Here is a 19,654-nt window from a genome sequence, read left to right on the forward strand (position 1 = left end):
AAGCCAAAATTATTAAAAAGCAATAGAATTGAACAAAAACCATATAATTATTAAGAATTATATATCTAAGATGTAGTCTGAAAATTATCCCAAAGTCCCACAAAGCATGCCATTCGCAATCCCAAATAATCAAAACTTTAACACATCAATTCGAGATCCGCTGTTTATAATTATCAGCTGGCCACTTCAAACATTACTAATTTTCCTAATTAACATCAAGGGCTACAGCTAACATTATTCTTTGTAGTCCGATGATCAAGCCTTATATGTAGTTTAACTCGCCTAATCCGTTATTATCATTTCATAAAATTAGAAAAACTATACATGATGGTTATAAATGGTTAACATCTTACCTGGGTATATACTAGTATCTTCGTTTAATTTGTACAAATATTACTATATATTACATACAAATCTAAAAGATTGCCAAGTTTATGAAGACAGATACAACTTAACAATGAAAACTAATTTGTTTACAGCACAGGAGAGTGACCCTAAAATCCAGTTGAATGAGCCTACGAAACAAGTTTTGTCGGCACAAATTAAGCTTGTACAACCTAAATTTGATACCATGTTCATATACGGCTGAAAATCCTAGGTTCAGGGTTCCAGCCCTCCAATGTAACTTAAGGAACTTTAAAAAGAATAATTTAGTCTAAAATCTCAGAGCTAACCTGAAATGTGTATGGTAAGTTGGGATTGAACAGTCGAGCTACAACGGCCAATGGTATGCGATGATTTAGACGTACACAGGACCATTTGGCACGGATCAGAGGGCACAAGAGAAACTTGAACAGGGAATTAAGCAAGGTTTCCCAGTTAGTATTAACAGTTTTCCTGTACTTGTTGATTCATTTTCTTGAAAAAAAAGCAATTAAACATAACTGATGATATGGGTTAATGAAGCAAGAATTCAAGCAAATTAATTATGTAATTCTGGATAACAAGAAATTTTAATCTCTTCATACAATATGATACGAAGTACAGCAGTACAAATTTATACGCAAAACTTGGGCTAGCTGGCTAGGTGTAAAATAAGAGAGAGAGAGAGAGAGAGAGAGAGAGAGAGAGAGAGAGAGAGGAGGGGGGGGGGCGTGTTGTAATTAAGAGACATATACAATGGAAGGAAGAAGAAGACATAAATTATAAGACAACTTCTTAAAAAATCTAACAAAAATTAGGGCTGGGTGTGTTGTGTAGAAATATCAAGAACACAGCTTCAAGCTTATCAATGGTAATCAAGTATTCAAGAAGATGAAAAGACAGAGAGAGAAAAGGAGACAAAGTGAGAGAGAATTTCTAATATATTTCTTGACTGTATTGTTATCTTAATACAAGCCTATTATCTCCTTTTATACTAGTTACATTACTTACTCCCTAAGCAACCAATATCTTAACAAACTAACAACTATACTGCCTAATCTATTTACACATGGCAGTATCTTAACCCTTATCATCCTTACATCCCCCCTCAATCTCATACTTGTTCGAACCAAGCATGAGATTGGAACAATGCTCTTGAAAGAGAGAATTAGACAAGCCCTTAGTGAGAATATCAGCAAATTGCTCCTTGGAAGATACATGCTGCACATCTAAGTCACCACGAATCACCCGTTCACGAACAAAATGATAGTCAATCTCGATATGTTTAACTCGAGAGTGGAATACCGGATTGGAAGACAAGGCAATGGCACTGATATTATCACACAACAGTAAAGGAGGAGCAGAAAGAGGGACATGAAGATCACATAAGAGCTGTCGGATCCAGGATAATTCAGCAGCAGTGATGGCCAGGGCTCTATATTCAGCTTCGGTAGATGATCTTGAAACCGTATGTTGCTTCTTGGAAGCCCAGGAAATAGGGCTGGAACCACAAAACACAATAAAACCAGAGGTTGACCGTCAATCATTGGGATCACCGGCCCAATCGGCATCACTATACGCGTGCAGAGAGAAGGGACCAGATTGGAAATTAATGCCATAATGAATTGTACCACTGAGATATCGAAGAATGCGCTTGACAGCAACAACATGAGAAGTCATAGGCTGATGCATAAACTGACAACACTGATTAACAGCAAACGCAATATCAGGACGAGTAAAAGTCAAATATTGCAGAGCACCAACTATACTGCGATATTGATCCGGACTGTGATATGGATCACCATCATCCTTTAAGAGCCGATGAGACGGAAGACAAGGTGTAGCACAAGGTTTGGAGTTACTCATGTCCACTCGAGCTAACAATTCTCGGACATATTTCTGCTGAGAAACAAATAAACCAGTTGAATGATAAGAAATCTGCAAGCCCAGAAAATAGTGTAGCTGTCCCAAATCTTTCATATCAAAAGCCTTGGTTAACGCCAAGATTACGATTTCAATATCAGATGAACTACTACCAGTAATGATGATGTCATCTACATAAAGTAACAAGACCACAATCCCAAGAGAAGTGTGTTTAACAAACAAAGAAGGATCAGCAAGGGAAGCCTGAAATCCCAATCCTGGTAAGAAACTAGTAAACTTGTCATTCCAGGCTCTTGGGGCCTGTTTAAGACCATACAAGGATTTATGAAGCTTGTAGACAAAATGAGAAGGATGATGAGGACTCCCAAAACCAGGAGGCTGGGACATATACATTTCCTCATGGAGATCACCATGTAAAAAGGCATTTTTGACATCAAGCTGCCTTAAAGACCATCGAAATTGAGCTGCAAGTGCTAAGATAAGGCGGACAGTAGTTGGCTTGACTACAGGACTGAAGGTCTCACCATAATCAATGCCCTCCTCTTGATTATACCCCTTAGCAACTAGCCGAGCCTTATATCGGGCTATAGACCCATCTGGATTCTTCTTGACCCGATACACCCATTTACAACCAACCAAGTTCTTCCCAGATGGAAGAGGAACCAAATCCCAAGTATGTTGAGCATGTAAGGCATCAATTTCATCCTGCATAGCAGACTGCCACTCCACAATCTTACTCGCAGCTTTGAAGGTTGAGGGTTCAACATCTGATTGCCCAACAGATGATATAGATGCCACAAAGGCTTTCTTCTTAATAATGCCACTTTTAGACCGAGTTTGCATGGGATGTAAACTCACAGAATGCACGGGAAGAACAATTGTGAGATTTTCTGGTTGAAAATCAGGATCAGCAGGGACTGGAGACTGTGTAGAGGGTGAAGATGCAGGTACAGTAGGTGATAGAGAAGTCAAAGACTCTGAAGCATGATATATAGGGTCAGGGAGAGGGGGAGATGATGAAGAAAACTCTGGAACTCGAATTGGGGAGGCCAAGAACTCAGAGGCACTAGTGGGTTCATGAAGGAACTCTGAAGCTCTAGTGGGTTGAGACAATGGTAAAGATGCATGAGATGCAGATGTGTGAGGAGAAACAACAACATTTTGACCTGTGACCAGTGGTGTAATAGATGGTGGGGTGACAAACACAGGAGAACACTGTGAAGGTTTGACAAGTAAGTGTTTGTAGGGAAAATTAGTTTCATAAAAAACAACATGTCTAGAGACATAAAACCGCCCTGAGAGAGGATTAAAACAAATATACCCTTTGTATTGACCTGCATAACCAAGAAATATACATTGAACTGTTTTGGGTTGAAGTTTGTTGGTATTGTAAGGCTTGAGCAAGGGATAACAACTATACCCGAAAACTTTCAAATGTGTCAAAGCAGAAGGTTGAGCAAAAAGACAAGTATAAGGAGACTTCATAGACAACGTGGAACAAGGCATTCGGTTAATCAAATAAACAGAAATGGCACATGCATGAAACCAGAACTGTGGAGGTAATTGGGCAGTGCTTAATAAAGTCAATGCAGTTTCAACGATGTGCATGTGCTTTCGTTCAGCAAGGCCATTCTGTTCAGGTGTATGAGGACAAGACTTATGATGAATAATGCCTTTATCTAACAAAAATTGCTGAAAACGAGTACTACAATACTCACCACCACCATCACTTTGAAAGGTTTTAACCGAGGTAGAAAACTGGGTGGATATAAAAGCATGAAAATGCACAAAGACTTGAAACACCTCACTTTTATTTCTTAAAGGAAATATCCAGGTAAACCTGGTACATTCATCAATGAAAAGTACATAAAACTTGTATCCCTCAACGGACATAGTAGGTGATGGTCCCCACACATCACTATGCAAAACCTCAAAGGGTTTAACTGACTTATGGGCAGGAAAAGAAAAAGGTAGCTTAGTACATTTGCCTTCTAAACAGGAAATACACACATGTTTAGAGGGATCAACAGAAAATGAGATTTGTGACTGATTCAACATTGTTGAAACCACAGCATTGGACGGATGCCCCAATCTGTTGTGCCACAAACTTGTGTTGATGTGATGACCAAGAAAACAGGTTTGATTATTTGTGAGAGAGTGAGATGTATGAGATGCTTTAGGAAGTATATGCTGAGGTATATGAAATGGAATCGGGTACAAGCCATCCCTACACAGTCCCTGCAGCAGTATTGTCCCTGTGATCTTGTCCTGAATCCAAAAACAGAATTCATCACAGATAAATCTACAATTGTTGTCTTTGCACAACTTATACATAGAGAGCAAGTGCTGTGAGATTTGAGGAACATGCAATATGTCTTTTAACTGAAAAGCATACTGTGGAACATGTAAGAATGAACTGCCAGTATGAGATATTGGCAAACCTGAACCACTAGCAGTGGTTATAGTATCAGCACCAAGGAATGGAGTAGCCTGGGTGAGGTTGGTCAAATCAGAGGTCATATGAGAGGTAGCACCCGTGTCAGCCACCCAAAATTGGTCGAGTGGTGCAGAAGGTTGATAGTTGGCATGCATAACAGTTAAGGTAGAAGGTGGTGATCGGCCTTGATAGGAGAAGTTAGCCCTGTGATAGCACTGCAATGCAGAATGGCCAAATTTCCAGCAAATTTGACATTGGAGAGAGAAAGATGGCCTATTTGTGGAAGAATGCCGCTGGAAGCAATCAGAAGCAACGTGACCTCTTTTATTACATATCTGACATGTAGGTACACCATTGCCATGGTCAGAACAAGTGGAGATGTGAGGGCGAGCAGGGCCAAGAATCCCGGGGCTGTTATTTCCAGAGAATCGAAAATTGGAACTGGAGTTGTTTCTGCCCCTAGCACGGCCTCTATTATTATGGAAGCCCCGGAAACCTCCAGAAGGATAAGGAGGACCATTAGAATTGTAAGAGCCGGAAGAAGCCCCTTGATTAGAAGAACTGCCATGATATGGGCCTGAATGAGGTGGAGAGAATCCTTTGCTGTGGGAAGAACCTTCTTCAAGCATAAGACCTTTGCCCTTTGACTCATTACCCTGAGCAAGCATGGCAGTGGTAAAGGAACCAGAAAACTGATTATTCTCAATTGTAGCTTCTTCAGCCAGTAGCTGAGCGCGGAAATCTTTAAGGGAAATCACATTTTCACGCCCTCGAATTACTGTCCTGAAAGTATTATATTCAGAAGGTAAACCTTTTAAAGCCAGAATGACTATGTCATCATCATCAAAAGAAACTCCAGCTGCTGACAAATGATCACGAACATCCTTAATACGTTGAAAGTACTTGGAAATAGATTCGGAGCCTTTTTGAATGTTTTGTAACTCAAGCTTCATCTGAAAGATACTGGCTTTTGTGACAGTAGAAAATCGATCTCTCAGGTTGATCCAGATCTCATGAGCACTAGTACAGCCAATGATACAAGACATAGCAGTAGGAGAAAGAGTATCAATTATAAGTTGCATCAAAGCACGATCATGTAATTTCCAGATCTGATAGTTCTCGGTTTCAACTCCTTCTTTATCAGGTTCATCCACAAACCGAGAAGGACATAATTTGGAGCCATCCACAAAACCAAGAATACCATGGCTCTCGAGCAACAACCGTAATTGATAATGCCAAACTAAGTAGTTCGTATCATCAAGCTTCACAGTAACAGAAGTAGAAACATTTGGCACAAGATTTGTAATTGGAGACTGGACGAGTTGTAAGTGTGCAGCAGTAATCATATTTTCTTGAATCTCGTGAAGAAATTAGGATTGGAGAGACTTGTTCGTGACGAAATTAACACAGAACAACAATGCAAAGGCCAAACTTATGTAGATAGCAGTGGAAAAAGGATTATGTCTTCACACGCATTTCATCAAACACAACTTATGCAAGAAGTCGAAATATCTGCCAGAGGAAGAAGAAGCTCAATAAAAGAAGACCGAGAGAAATTTCATACCACAACCAGAATCACAGAGAATCGCGGAAGCAGAAGAAGTCAGGAACGAAGGAAATGCCCCATCACTGGCGAGGATACCATGTAGAAATATCAAGAACACAGCTTCAAGCTTATCAATGGTAATCAAGTATTCAAGAAGATGAAAAGACAGAGAGAGAAAAGGAGACAAAGTGAGAGAATTTCTAATATATTTCTTGACTGTATTGTTATCTTAATACAAGCCTATTATCTCCTTTTATACTAGTTACATTACTTACTCCCTAAGCAACCAATTTCTTAACAAACTAACAACTATACTGCCTAATCTATTTACACATGGCAGTATCTTAACCCTTATCATCCTTACATGTTGATGGATGAAGCAAAATACCTTCCTTACTATACGTACCTGGGTAAAATTGCTCCTTCTTCCTGCCGTTAAATCCTGCCGGCCGTTAGAGGAAAATTGCCATGAAAATTTGGGATGTTGAGATATTCTATAACTTCTCACTTTTTTTCCATGAAAAAAAATATCACATTGAAATTTGTACAGATAAATCCATAACTGTACGCACAACTAAAAAGTGGTGTGCAAATTAATTAATAAAAATGTAGAATTTATGATCTCTCAAATGTTTGATAAAATTAACAAATAAACTTAGGGATCATGACCAAGTCGAAGCTCCAAATCCAATTCATCGTCCGTTTCTTCAAGGCCACCATTAATCACTCTCTCCTTGTAATCATCCGATGGCTGGCCCATTCCCAAGCTCAAACTACTCCCTGATCTCCAATCCCGATGATCATCTCTTAGCAGATTCCGGTGCCTGGGAATATAATTTCTTGCACACAAGTCCTCATCACTAATATGATTTGCATGTGGGGGCCTTAACACCCCTGGCCGGTAGCTTTGAATTGCACGGTATAATGCTGCCCTCGGATGATTCTGATCTTCTACTGCCGTGCTAATCGACGAAGCCAAACTTGTAGGAATTGAACTAGGTCTGGTCTTGGCTCTCTCTTTCCGGTGAATATTCATGTGTCCTCCCAAGGCCTGCGCCGTTGTGAAACCTCTCTTGCAAAATACACACTCGTACGACCGCCCTGTGCCCATGTCATCGTTCGCATGCGGTTGATGATCAGCCTCTTCATCAGTACTGGAGGTCTTTGAATCTTGATGATCCTGATGGTTGGACTTCATACTTCAAAACAAAACTTCAAGTTTTAGTTTTCTAGGATATATGATGGTAATATGAAATATCGGAAATTACGGTTTGTAATTATAGAGAGGAGGTGTTGGTGAAGGCGGGGGACAGGAGACAAGCACAAGGCATAGGTATTGTCATACAAGAGGGTTGGGAACTTTCTTAGAACTTTGCTCAGAGAATTTTCTGTTAAGCCGGCCGAAACTGGATTCTTCTTGTTTACTTTTCTTATTTAATATCTATTTCCTTATCCTCATTTGTCTCCCCATGTAACTAGAGAGCGGTATTTCTTTGTCATATCTTTTTATTATACCGTCATTGTAATTTTTTAAGTGTAATTGTCACACAGTCACGATCAGATAATGTTATCAAAATATCTCACAACGACCTTATTTTCTAGAAAATAAAACTTTAAATATCTTAACCTTACTCCAACTAATATCGAGACCTTTTGTATTAAAACTCACACGTGACAAATTGTGCGCAAGTGGTAATTATCAAGTTGGGAACAATATGAGTGTTGCTAGAAGTGGGACTTTGGCTCGTCTCTTCTGATAATTTAACATGGTATCAGAGGCAGAGAACGGGCCCGTACTGCCATGTAATCGGTGGATCCCCTTGGCCCCACGCGATGATGGTGGATCCCTTGGCTCCACATGGTTGCCGATGTGTAAATCTCCTATGTGATGTGTGGCCCACTAATTGGGTCCCACGTGAGGGAGCATGTCAAAATATCTCACATCGACAGTAGCTCTAAGAAAAGAAGAGTTTAAATATCATAACCTCACTTCAACTAATATTGATGTTGTGCAAATAACAATTACCAAGTTGAGGATAATATCGGTGTTGTTGGAAATGGGCATTTAGCATGTCTCTTTGATAATTTGACATGTTTCCTATTTTATTTTATTTACTTAAAAATAGATTATTGCATACGTAGGTCTTGGGTGACCTACACTTGATAGCTCTGAAGTATCTAACCTATAAGGGTGCGTTTGTTGCACCGGACTATCTCGGACTGGACTAACTTCAGGGACTAAGCTGGACTGGATTGGCTTAGACTAAGCAGGACTAAAAATAGTGAAGTGTTTGGTATGGCGCCGGACTAATAAGGCAGACATGAAAAAATATTAAATTTTATATTATAAAATGTTATTTTGTAGTTATTTTAAATTTAAAAAACCTAATTAAATTGCTTCTCTATTCCCTATCCAAGAAGGACCCAGATGCTTCGTCTACCAATTCAATTACCAGCAATTTTTTTTAATTTCCTATCGCAGCAACTCTCCAACACCAACAATAAAGAAATACCCAGATGTTCTATCCCAATTCAATTGTTTATCTATTAAAGCGATTCAATTGCTTCCTTACCGCAGCAACTCACTAGTCTGCGACAACAGATTTTCGAAGACCCAATCGACCTAGAAATAACCAGGCCCGAAAGAGAGAGACCCAGAAATACCCAGTTTTGTAAGCTGCCACACACCCAGCACCATCAACAACGCTTCCCAGAAGAAAAAAAATGGCATTGTAACCGCCGTTTCCCATCGGCGGAGGAAAGGCTGCACCGCAAGAGTGGTGGGAATCAATTTTGGGGGCTGTAGAGGAATGGCTGCATCACATGGATTTGTGACGAGAGAGAGAGACACATGCGGAGAAAGGGTGGGCTGAGGTCGTCGGTTCGTTTCTTTGTTAGTCCTGCTTAATACCAAGTGAAACGGTGGGACTAGATATTGAGGTTTAGTGAAGTGCGGGGCGCCTCGTAGTCGAGGCGAGTCCCATTAACTCTAATCCAAGACCATGTCAAACATGGGACTGTAGTCCAGTCCCTCCTAAGGAGGTGAAACAAACGCCCCCTAAACTTATGTTGTTAGAAGAGGGAGGGGGGGGGGGTAAGAACCAATCAGCCAATAAGTACGTGTCATTTTTGTGTGTTCAAATAATATTATTGTATAAGTAATAAGGAAATATAGGTAAAAGTCAATATAATCTTAGTAATTAGAAATATATCAAGAGTTAATTTTGATTTTGGGCAAGGTCAATGGGCCTTGCTATTAATTAGTATAGGTTAATGCAAAATGTCATATGGGTTTTCATGCCCTTGTGAATAGTTAAAATATGACTCTTTCACTCTTAATGATCTGACTGAGACTTGAAAATTGAAACTTGACGTGCTAGCTCGTCCTTGAAGCTCAAATCATAAACTACATAATACATTGCAGTTTCTATCCTGCAGTTACGTGAATTCAGACTATGTGTTGCAGTTTATGTTTTATTATAGTCGAATAGTCCAATATATATTGAATTTTAGTACGATGATTGTGGAATTGTTATATAAATAAATTGAGTGAAATTTGGTGTTCTAGTACATTAATCTAGATTTTGAATTTTATTACCTTTTTATGCTTTTAGTTTCAGGTTGGTTAATTAGGGATTAACAAAGTTAGTTAGTTTGGGTTTTAAAATGTTTTTTTTGTTTTTTGTGGTGAAACTTATGACTATTGGTTGACAGGCAAGTTAAATACGAAAAAGATATAAAGTAAGATTTTCTATTTCTATACACAAGGAAGGTGATAAATTAGTCATTGTAAAACATGCTTCTATACACAAGTGCATACTATATTAGTAACGAAAGTTGAGGTTTCACCGTAAAACCAATTAGCAATATAGGGAGTATCAAACTTACTTATAATCTCATGCAAAGCCTCTCTTTTCACCAATGTGGGATTCATTCTCAACACGCTCCTTTACATGTGAGAAATTTCTAAGCTTAACACGTGGACAACACAACGGAGTGACGTGGAACATATGCGGCCATTGAGCTTCACATGCAGGATAACCTGCTCTATTACCATGAAAAAAATTGAGGTTTCACCATAAAATCAATTGGCAATATGGAGAGTAACCCAACCTCTTGCAATGTTTCTCCTTTCACCAATGTAGGACTCATCATTTACCTTCACATTCTCATAGGATCCCTCACGTGTGGTGGATTTTCAAGCCAAACAAGTGAATAACATGAATTGGGTGACGTGGAGTATGTGTGCCATTGGGCTTCACACGCGAGCCAACCTGGCTCTGATATCATGAAGAAAGTTAAGGTTCCACTATAAAACCAATTAGCAATATGTAGAGTAACTCAACTTACTTATAAGCCCATGCAAGATCCCTCCTCTCATCAATGTGAGATTCATTCCTAACAATTACTACTATATATTATTTATGGTTAATTTGCACATTTTCAAAACAACTTTAATTTTCAAAATATATAGAAACAAACCCTTTTAGATTAATGCACCTGATGATTGTATACACACACATAAATTAGAAACTTTTAGTTCAAAAGAAACTTTTACCATTTGAGACCAATTAAGACGTAGCCAAGTTTGAACAATGCCACAAATTAAAAGATGACATGCAGATACAAAAACAAATTAAAAAAATCGTACATGACTTTCTAACACCTTTTACTCCATATTTTTGTCAAACAATAAATTTTGTTAGATTAGATTTTAGATTAGTCATCGACGGAATTTGAACTCACTCCGAAATACAAGAGTTCAACTCATTTCCACCACTATGATAAATGACCACTTACAACACCTTTTACTCCATTAGGTGATAAAGAATTGTACAGAAACAGTATTTCATGCTGAACTTATCGACGTTGCTTATCGCAATCGGCAGGAAAGGTGTAGGAAATTCCTCTACATGATATATAATAAGTAATAAACCTCGCATTTTGGAGCTTACAGTTATACGTAAGTGTAACATTTTACACCATTGTTGACCCTAGAAACTACAAAGCCTACGTGGCGCGCAGGCCGAGTAATCTATAAGCTAACTACGTCCTTCGATGATTGCGGGGCGTGCCAACTCGTCGGCCGAGCTCGGCCGAGGAGTAAATTTTTTGATGTTGCGTTGGGTGCGCGGCTGACTTCTGCATCTTACGATTGCGGCCGAGGAAGGAACACGTCTCGGCCTCTTGGGCTCTCGAACCTGAAGACAAGGCTACTATTTTTACGAAGTTCAATATCAAATTCGGCTTTCAACGTGCCGAATGTAATAACTTGTAACACCTCACTTCGCCAAGAAGGCTGATGAGATGACCTCGACCAATAAGGATTCAGAAATCCTTCTCGACCGAGACTTGGATAGGTAATCAATCGTTCTCGCCGCAGTGCTGTTGATGCCAACGGAAGATACTACGAGACCGACTGATTCTACGGTGATAGAGCTATCTATGCCGACTTAAGATATCACCGGTTGCTTCCACAGTGCTGTTGATGCCAACGGAAGATGTGTCAGCGAAAAAGAAAAAGAAAAATCACAAGTTGTGAGAATTTGCGCAGGGCAATTTTGTATTGATTTGTAGGGGGCTTTTCTAACGCACAGCTTCCCCTATTTATAGCACTGGATCCTGAATCCGAGTTAAAATCCTACTCGGACTAGGTCTTCCTCTCCGGATCAACACCACCTCGACCAGTCCTACCTTCACTAGGACTATGAATCTAGTCCTTAACTGAGCCGGATTCGCTTTCTGAATTACTGATCCCGTCGAGACTCTCTATTGTACTAGGACTCAACTTGCGTTCTGATCAAACTGACCTAGGCTTGGAAGCCCACGAGCTGAACGATCCATGGCCCTTTTGCCGCACGGCCTCTCGGGCCGAGAATGTTCCTACCCTCGGCCCAAACTATTATTTTGGGCCCAAACATTGCCCCCTCGCTTCTGCGGTCCTCGGCCTGAATTCTTCAGCCGAGTTTCGGCCTTGAAGAAGCGAATCTGTCACTTATAACCCTAATGCCCGAGTTCCAAGGCACATTTATTGAACATGATTGCACGATCTTGATCCTGCTAACCAAACTCGCCACGTGACGTCCTCCAACACGGCCACTCCCTAATAATGACGTCTAAGGCGTGCGGTTGCCTGAACCGTCTCGCCATTATAACCTTATGGCTGAACTTAACCACTACCTCAATCCGCGAGCCACTACCTCAATCCGTGAGTCCACTTGTCATCGTACAAGCATCGAAACGTCTTTCGCCATCAATCTCGCCGGCACACGCGATCGTGGGCCCCCAAAACCTGAAACCTTCGGTCTTCTCAACTGCATTTCCCAAATGTTCATCATGATCGGCGATTCCCTCGGTCGATTTTGCCCCTTCCTGCCAAAATCCTATAAATACTGAAAATCCTCATTCATACTTTACGCTTCCAAAATTATTCTGAAATTTCTTGCCCTTATTCTCCAGCACATTTCTTTTTCCCAGGTCTTCGTCTTCAACTCCCCCAACCCAGAAAACTTTTTACGCCGTGCTTCCTTCATACAATGGCGTCCTTCATCTCTAAGCTTTCCAGGGAATGTGAACAGCATCAGAAAATTCTTGATCGGAGCTCAATCAAAACCATACGGTTTGAAAGTGACATGAGCACTCCCTACCAAATCTTGGGTCCTATTTTCAAGGTGGCAGTACCGTCGACCATTACTGGCCTTCTCTAGGAGCACTGCCTAACACCCTTGTTCCAAGGGTTTGAATGGTCGAGATGGGATGCAGCGAAACCCCAAGGCTCCTGGCCCTCGACGACCACGACCTGGGCAGCCTGGGTTGTTCGAATGGAAAGGCTCTTCGGCGAGCAATGGAAGGCCCTCGGCATCTACGACGCCATCCTCCTCTCTTCAATGGATGTTGTTCTCGACAAGGAGCTTCTCCTAGCCACCTTGTGCTTCTGGTGCTCGATCACCAACACCATGGTTCTTCCCTTTGGTCCCATCGGTCCCACCATTCTCGATGTCACTGCCATTTTGGGGACTTCAGCAACTGGGATCCCTATCGACGCGGCACTCTCTGGGTACCCGTCGAATATTGACCTGAAGACGTTTTTTGATCAACGGGCTTTCAAGACGCTGAACCGTGAATGTCAAATCCCGTCAAAAGAAGACATTCAGAAGCTCCACAAGAACTTCTTCAATTACAACACCCTCTATCTTCATTTCGCCGGCCGAGGAGAAGAGGACCTGCGAGAAGGAGAACATGGAGCTTTCCTCTTCTATTGGTACAACAAGTACATTTGTTGTACCAAGTTGAACAAATGCTTGGTCGAGAACATGCCGGTAGCCGAGGCCCTGGCTAGTGGTCACGTCCTGTCACTGAGCTCCAACATTCTCGCCCATCTCTTCCGCTGCCTGGCCGAGGCGACCCTTCACAAAATCGACCCTCACCAGAATGGTCACCTCTGGGTCTTCCAACTCTGGTTACAAGTGTACTTCGCCTCCTTTCGGCCGGCCATAGCCGACTTCTCACCAACGGAGGTGCTTGGACCTCAGCTGGCCTCCCGACCGACACCTCCTCACCAAGCCGAATAGGTATTTAGGTACTTCTTCGCTCTTGATGACCTTTCCAACGACGAATTCCTGATATGTCGTCGTCGAGACTATCCCTCATCCATCAGACTGCCTACATCCATGTGGGGCGCGGGGGAAGATGCCGACCTTCGTCAGTCCTGGGGGTCGTTTGTGCTCACTCGCGACCTTCCTCTCGGCTGCGATGGGAAACGAGTGGGTTGGGAAGTGTACCATCCTAACTTCCTTGCTAGACAGCTTGGCTATCTCCAGGGCTGCCTGGTCCCCCTTCTCTCCTCCCGAACAGTTCTGAGCCGTAGACGTGAGCCCCGTTCCTCGGAGAAGGAATGCAAAACTGCCACGAGGGAGTTCCAAGAGCACTGCCAAAAATTCCGCCTTCGACCGGTCACCCCAGAAACCCTTTGTACTGACACCTTCGGTGATTGGTGGGAAGATTACACCCAGGAGTTCTTTGGTGCTCCGGTCGAAGATGTGCTGAACAAACTCTTCGGTGACTGACCTAAGAAGGCCTCGGCCCCCCAAACTCAAGGTAACTGTTCATTTCTCCTATTTTCCTTCAACTTTGCATATTGATTTGCCTTACTGATTTGCCTTGCTGATTTTTTTTTATCTTCTCAGGTAGTCGGCCACTGAGAAAAGTGGAGGCAGTTGCCGCGGCTACGGCCAAGAAAAAATCGGTCGTGGATAAGAAGGATAAAACTGCTGGTCGGGCTGTGCTGACCAAAAGGCATCGCCAAGAGGCCGAGCCGCCTGTCGAACCTTCACCGCCTGCCAAGCGGGTAAAAAAGCTAGCAAAGAAAGGTGCACGGGAGATCCACGTCATCTCCAGTCAAACTTCAGGGGCGACGACTCCCAGTGTTTCCCCTTCTCCTGCCGTCGGCCAACCCTCGGTTGAGAAACAGCCAGCTCTGGCCGCAATGACAGTTCAAACGCGACCTATTTCTAGGGCTGGAACACCAGTTGTGCCTCCTTCTGTCGAGGAGGCACCTGTTCCGAAAAAGGCAGTTTCTGTGACCGAGGGAACTTCCCCTAAAAATCCAAAAGCCCTCGGTCTTCATTCTGGAAGAGAGTGAGGGGAGCGATGAGGTCCCGCTTGCAAATCGTCCTCATACTCGCCGACAACCTCCTCCAATCTCTGAGATGGTGGTTCCAGCCGGCCCCTCCACGGCTGATCGTGGCAAGCGTCCGATCGAGGAACCAACAGCTATGGTCGAACCCCTCGCTCTTTCTCAGGACCAGGATGTCCCTGCCTCATCCGAAGCGGCTGTCCCGGTCAGCCCCTCCACAGCCGACCGTGGCAAACGACCGGCCGAGGAACCCGAGGCAATGGCGGAGTCGCCCGTTCATCCTCAAGACCAGGGCTTCCACATTCCTTCGCAGGAGGTTACTTCAGCCTTCGTAAGTACCTTCTACCATCTTTCCTTGATTGCTTTTCTACTTTAGAATTCTAAACGAAGAAAATACTAAATGTCAGGTGCCTGTACACTCTTTTCACCGAAAATTCTACGCGCCAAAGGGCGTTATCTATATTTCTTGGCCGCCTCAGTGGCCATCAAACGTAGATAGCCTTCATCGGCCGCGTGAACTGAGAAGCACCTTGAGACACTGGGCTCGGCCATAGAGTTCTTTAGGTTCGAGCAACGATCCTGGAGATATGGCCGAGGTCTCCTCTCGGCAGGTTAAAAAATGAAACCTTCTTGTTATTCTTGTCATGACTTCTTTTAAGCTTAACCTGATTTGTATGTGCAGGCTTCGTGGGAGGTCGAATTCAAAACCCTCATCTCCAGCACAACTGCAGAGTCCGGTCCTTCGGCCGCTACGACTGAAGCTGCCGATCCAAGCGCTCTAACTCAGTTGCGAGAAGTCCTGTCGCTTTCAACGTCGCAAGTACTCGAGCGCAACGGTCTTGATCTACTTGGCATATGTCTGAACGACCTTGGAGCCGACGGTCGCCTGAGCGGAGATGCCATTGTTCGGGCATCGTCTGCCTTGGAGCGGGTTCGGGAGACATTTAGTATCTTCCAGACCGCTCTAAAGGCCGAACATGACCTGCAAGCTGCCACGGTCGTTCAAGACACTCTCTGTCCGAAAATCGACGATCTAAGGGCAAAAGGAGATGCCTTAGCCGAGCTTGACCGTCAGATGGCCGAACTAGCAAAACGTCGGTCGGCCATTGCTTCCGAGCTTGCTAAAGACTTCGAATCGGGCGGAAATGATTGCCTAACTGAGTACGCGGCGACCACAAAACTGGTCGAGCGGTTGAAGCTGGACAAGAGGAATCGGCAAGCTGAAGTTATCATGGCCGAGGTACGGTGGTTGGAGTTGAAGGCCCTGCTTGGCACCCTCCTACCCTCTTCGCCTTAAAGGCACTTGGATGTAAAAACGATCAATTCAGTCGTCTTGTACATGTTTACCAATATTAATGAATTGATTTTCTATTCCCGCATTTCCCACGTGACTGGGTAGTATTTTTTTAAAAACTTCCCGTTGATCGGCAATCTGTGAACCAAACCGGTCCGGTCTTTAAGATGATACGCCCATTTTTCGTATACTTTATGCACAACGAACGGTCCTTCCCAATTTGGCGACCACTTGCCGAATCTAGGGTCTTTTAGTCCTACGGGTAACACCGTTTGCCACACTAATTCACCCTCGCCGAATGTTTTCTGTCGTACCTTTTGATTATAGGCTCGCTCGGCAATCCGTTTTTGTGCCACCAGTAAGTTATAAGCGTCAAGTCGTGCTTCTTCCAAATCTTCGAGTTCCTATCTTATGGACTGATTATATTTGGCGCTAAACAAACTACTTTGTTCGATTAATCGCAACAAATTTACGCTTAACTCGACTGGTAACATTGCATCGTGTCCATAGGTTAATGTGTACGGGGTTGTCGCAGTCGCCGATCAGGGCGATGTTCGATATGCCCATAATGCCTTGTTCAACTTCAAATGCCACATGCCAGGCCTTTCTTTTATCATTTTTTCGAGGATGCCGATCAACACTTTATTACTTGCCTCGGCCTGCCCATTCGCCTGTGGATAATACGGTGTAGACTGTTCGAGCCGAATTTTCAAATTCGCCGTATACTCTTTAAACCTCTCGGTTGTGAAGATTGTTCCATTGTCAGTTATGATCGTTTCTGGTACGCCAAATCTAGTCACGATGTGTTCCTCCACGAAATCGTAAACTTCTTTAGATGTTAGTTCGGCATATGATTTCGCTTCGACCCACTTAGTAAAGTAATCAGTTGCAACTATTACCCATGCGTGCTTAGCGGCTCCAGAAGACGGCGTGATTTTGCTGATTACGTCCATGGCCCATCCTCTAAACGGCCATGGCTTTATGACCGAATGCAAAGATTCGGCCGGGACCCTTTGTATAGGCCCGTGGATTTGGCATTGTACACATCCTTTAGTATCCTTGGCAAAAAATAGCCGTGCCGTCGAAGTAGCCATCGCATTTTCCGTCCGGATTGATGAGCTCCGCATATCCCTTCATGGACTTCTGTAATCGCCCGAGCACTCTCTTGGGGGCCGAGGCATAGCAATAACAAACCATCTTCGCCTTTTCGGTATAACTCGTTCTGATACATGACATAGTTCGTGGCGTGAACTTTCGTCTTGCGATCATGTTTACCATTGGGATTGTCGAGGTACTGCATAATGGGCTTTCTCCAATCATCTGGTACTGCCTCGACGGCACAAACGTCCATAGGGTCGTCTCTATCTAACAACGAAGGTAAGGACATGACTCTTGTACGTATCACGTTGTCGCGCTAGAGGACTTGTTGGTTAACCAAGGCCGGGTATAGCTGTCGCAACACGGGTATTTCTCGGCCTAGCTTGCCCCCCAAGAGTTGTGCGCCGGAGGCAATTTGAGCCAATTCGTCTGCGTCGGTATTATGACTCCAGGAAATATGTTTAAATGTAATACCGTCGAAGGACTCAGCCAAATAGCTGGCGATCATGTGGTAAGGCGCCAGGGTACAACTCATGCAACGAAAAGAACCATTGAGTTGGTTAATCACAAGTTCGGAGTCACCGAGGACGAGGGCGCGGGTTGCCCGCAGGTCACGAAGAATTCCAAGGCCGACGATTAGGGCTTCGTATTCGGCCTGATTGTTGGTGCATTCGAAATCCAACTTAAGCGAAAATAACCAGTGATCGTGGTTCGGGGATTGAATGACAATTCCCACGCCCGCCGAATATGACGTACTGGAGCCGTCAAAGTACATCGTCCAGTGGTTGTCGCGCATCTGAACCATGCCGATTTCAACGTCGTTGCCCCCAAAACCGTATGGGGAGGGATGTTGAGCAAGGAAATCAGCCAGTGTCTGGCCCTTGACAGAAGTAGCTAGTGGCAACGTTGTCCGTCTTGATGATGAATGGGGTACCAAGCAGGTAATGCCTCCAAACTCTAAGGCAATGGATGATGGCGGTCATCTCCTTTTCATGGGTCGTGTACCTCTTCTCGGCATTGTTTAGCTTGCGACTTTCATAGGCTATCGGATGTCCCTCTTGCATCAACACTCCTCCTATGGCAAAGTCGGAAGCATCAGTGTGCAACTCGAATGGCTTGCTAAGGTCGGGCAACCTTAGTACAAGCTCCTCCATTAGGGCCTTCTTCAACCTCTCAAAGGCCTCTTGACACCGGTCCGTCCATTCCCATGCCTTGTTCTTCTTAAGAAGGTCTGTTAAGGGTGCCGCTATGGCTGAATACCCTTTAATGAATCTCCGATAGTAGTTGGCTAGCCCCAGAAAGGATCGTAGTGTTGGTACCTTGGTCGGCGGTTCCCACTCTTGAATGGCCTTGATCTTGCCCTTTTCCATCATAAGTTTCCCCTCCTTTATCTTGTGGCCAAGAAATTCTACTTCTTTTGTGGCAAAGGAGCATTTCTCCTTCTTGACATAGAGTTCATGCTCCCGAAGGGTTTTGAACACTATGCGCAAGTGCTTGACGTGCTCCTCCAATGTCTTGCTATAGACAACAATATCATCAATGTAAACCACGACAAACTTGTCAAGATAAGGATGGAATACCTTGTTCATCAATGTGCAGAATGTTGCGGGGGCATTGGTCATACCAAATGGCATGACTTTATACTCGAACGCTCCATATCTGGTCACCATCGCCGTCTTCGATTCGTCTCCAGGGGCTATCCTCACTTGGTAGTATCCCGATCGAAGATCTAACTTTGTGAAGTACCTTGCTTCACCAAGTTGATCGAATAAGTCAGCGATCAACGGAAGTGGGTACTTGTTCTTGATGGTAATCTTGTTCAATGCTCTATAGTCGATGCACAACCTTAGGCTACCTTCTTTCTTGCGTTGGAACAAGACGGGCGCACCATATGGGGACTTGGAGGGTTGGATGTAGCCAGCATCAAGTAGCTCGTTGAGTTGCTTCCTCAATTCCTCCAACTCAGGTGGCGACATCCTATAAGGTGATTTGGATGGAGGCTTAGCACCAGGCTCCAATTCAATCGCATGGTCGACCTCTTTCCTTGGTGGCAACTTCTTTGGCAGTTCCTTAGGCATCAAGTCCGCAAACTCCACAAGGACGTCTTCCACTTGTTTCTGCAAAGGCCCGTGCTTCTCCTCCCCTTCATTCAATATTAGGGTTGCAAGAAATGTGGCCTCGCCTTTCTTCCAAGACTTGGCAAATTGAATTGCCGACAAGTGCTGGGTACACTTCTTGGCTTGCCTTTCCAATGGCACCAGGCAAGGTTGTCTTCCGTCAGCCAGGATACAGAAAATATTGTAGAAGGGAATGGGAAAGGCTCGTACCTTGTCCATGAACTCTAACCCAATGACTACGCCATAGTCGTCCATCTTGACTATGGTGAAGTCGATCTTT

The 19,654-nt window shown here is 43.6% G+C and overlaps 2 protein-coding genes across 2 annotated transcripts; both read right to left on the bottom strand.

Moving 5' to 3' along the window:
* Positions 1-6,885: 6,885 nt before the first annotated feature.
* LOC103442162 (probable transcriptional regulator RABBIT EARS) lies at positions 6,886-7,428 on the bottom strand. Its single transcript, NM_001301126.1, has one exon. It carries the CDS (start codon positions 7,426-7,428, stop codon positions 6,886-6,888), a length of 543 nt encoding a protein of 180 aa, NP_001288055.1.
* A 9,710-nt stretch (positions 7,429-17,138) lies between these two features.
* Positions 17,139-17,546, bottom strand: LOC139188675 (uncharacterized). Its single transcript, XM_070806338.1, has one exon. The coding sequence runs from the start codon at positions 17,544-17,546 to the stop codon at positions 17,139-17,141; it is 408 nt and encodes a 135-aa protein (XP_070662439.1).
* Between the last annotated feature and the right edge of the window lie 2,108 nt (positions 17,547-19,654).

This window comes from Malus domestica, chromosome 10 (assembly GCF_042453785.1).
Source record: "Malus domestica chromosome 10, GDT2T_hap1".
NCBI lineage: Eukaryota > Viridiplantae > Streptophyta > Magnoliopsida > Rosales > Rosaceae > Malus > Malus domestica.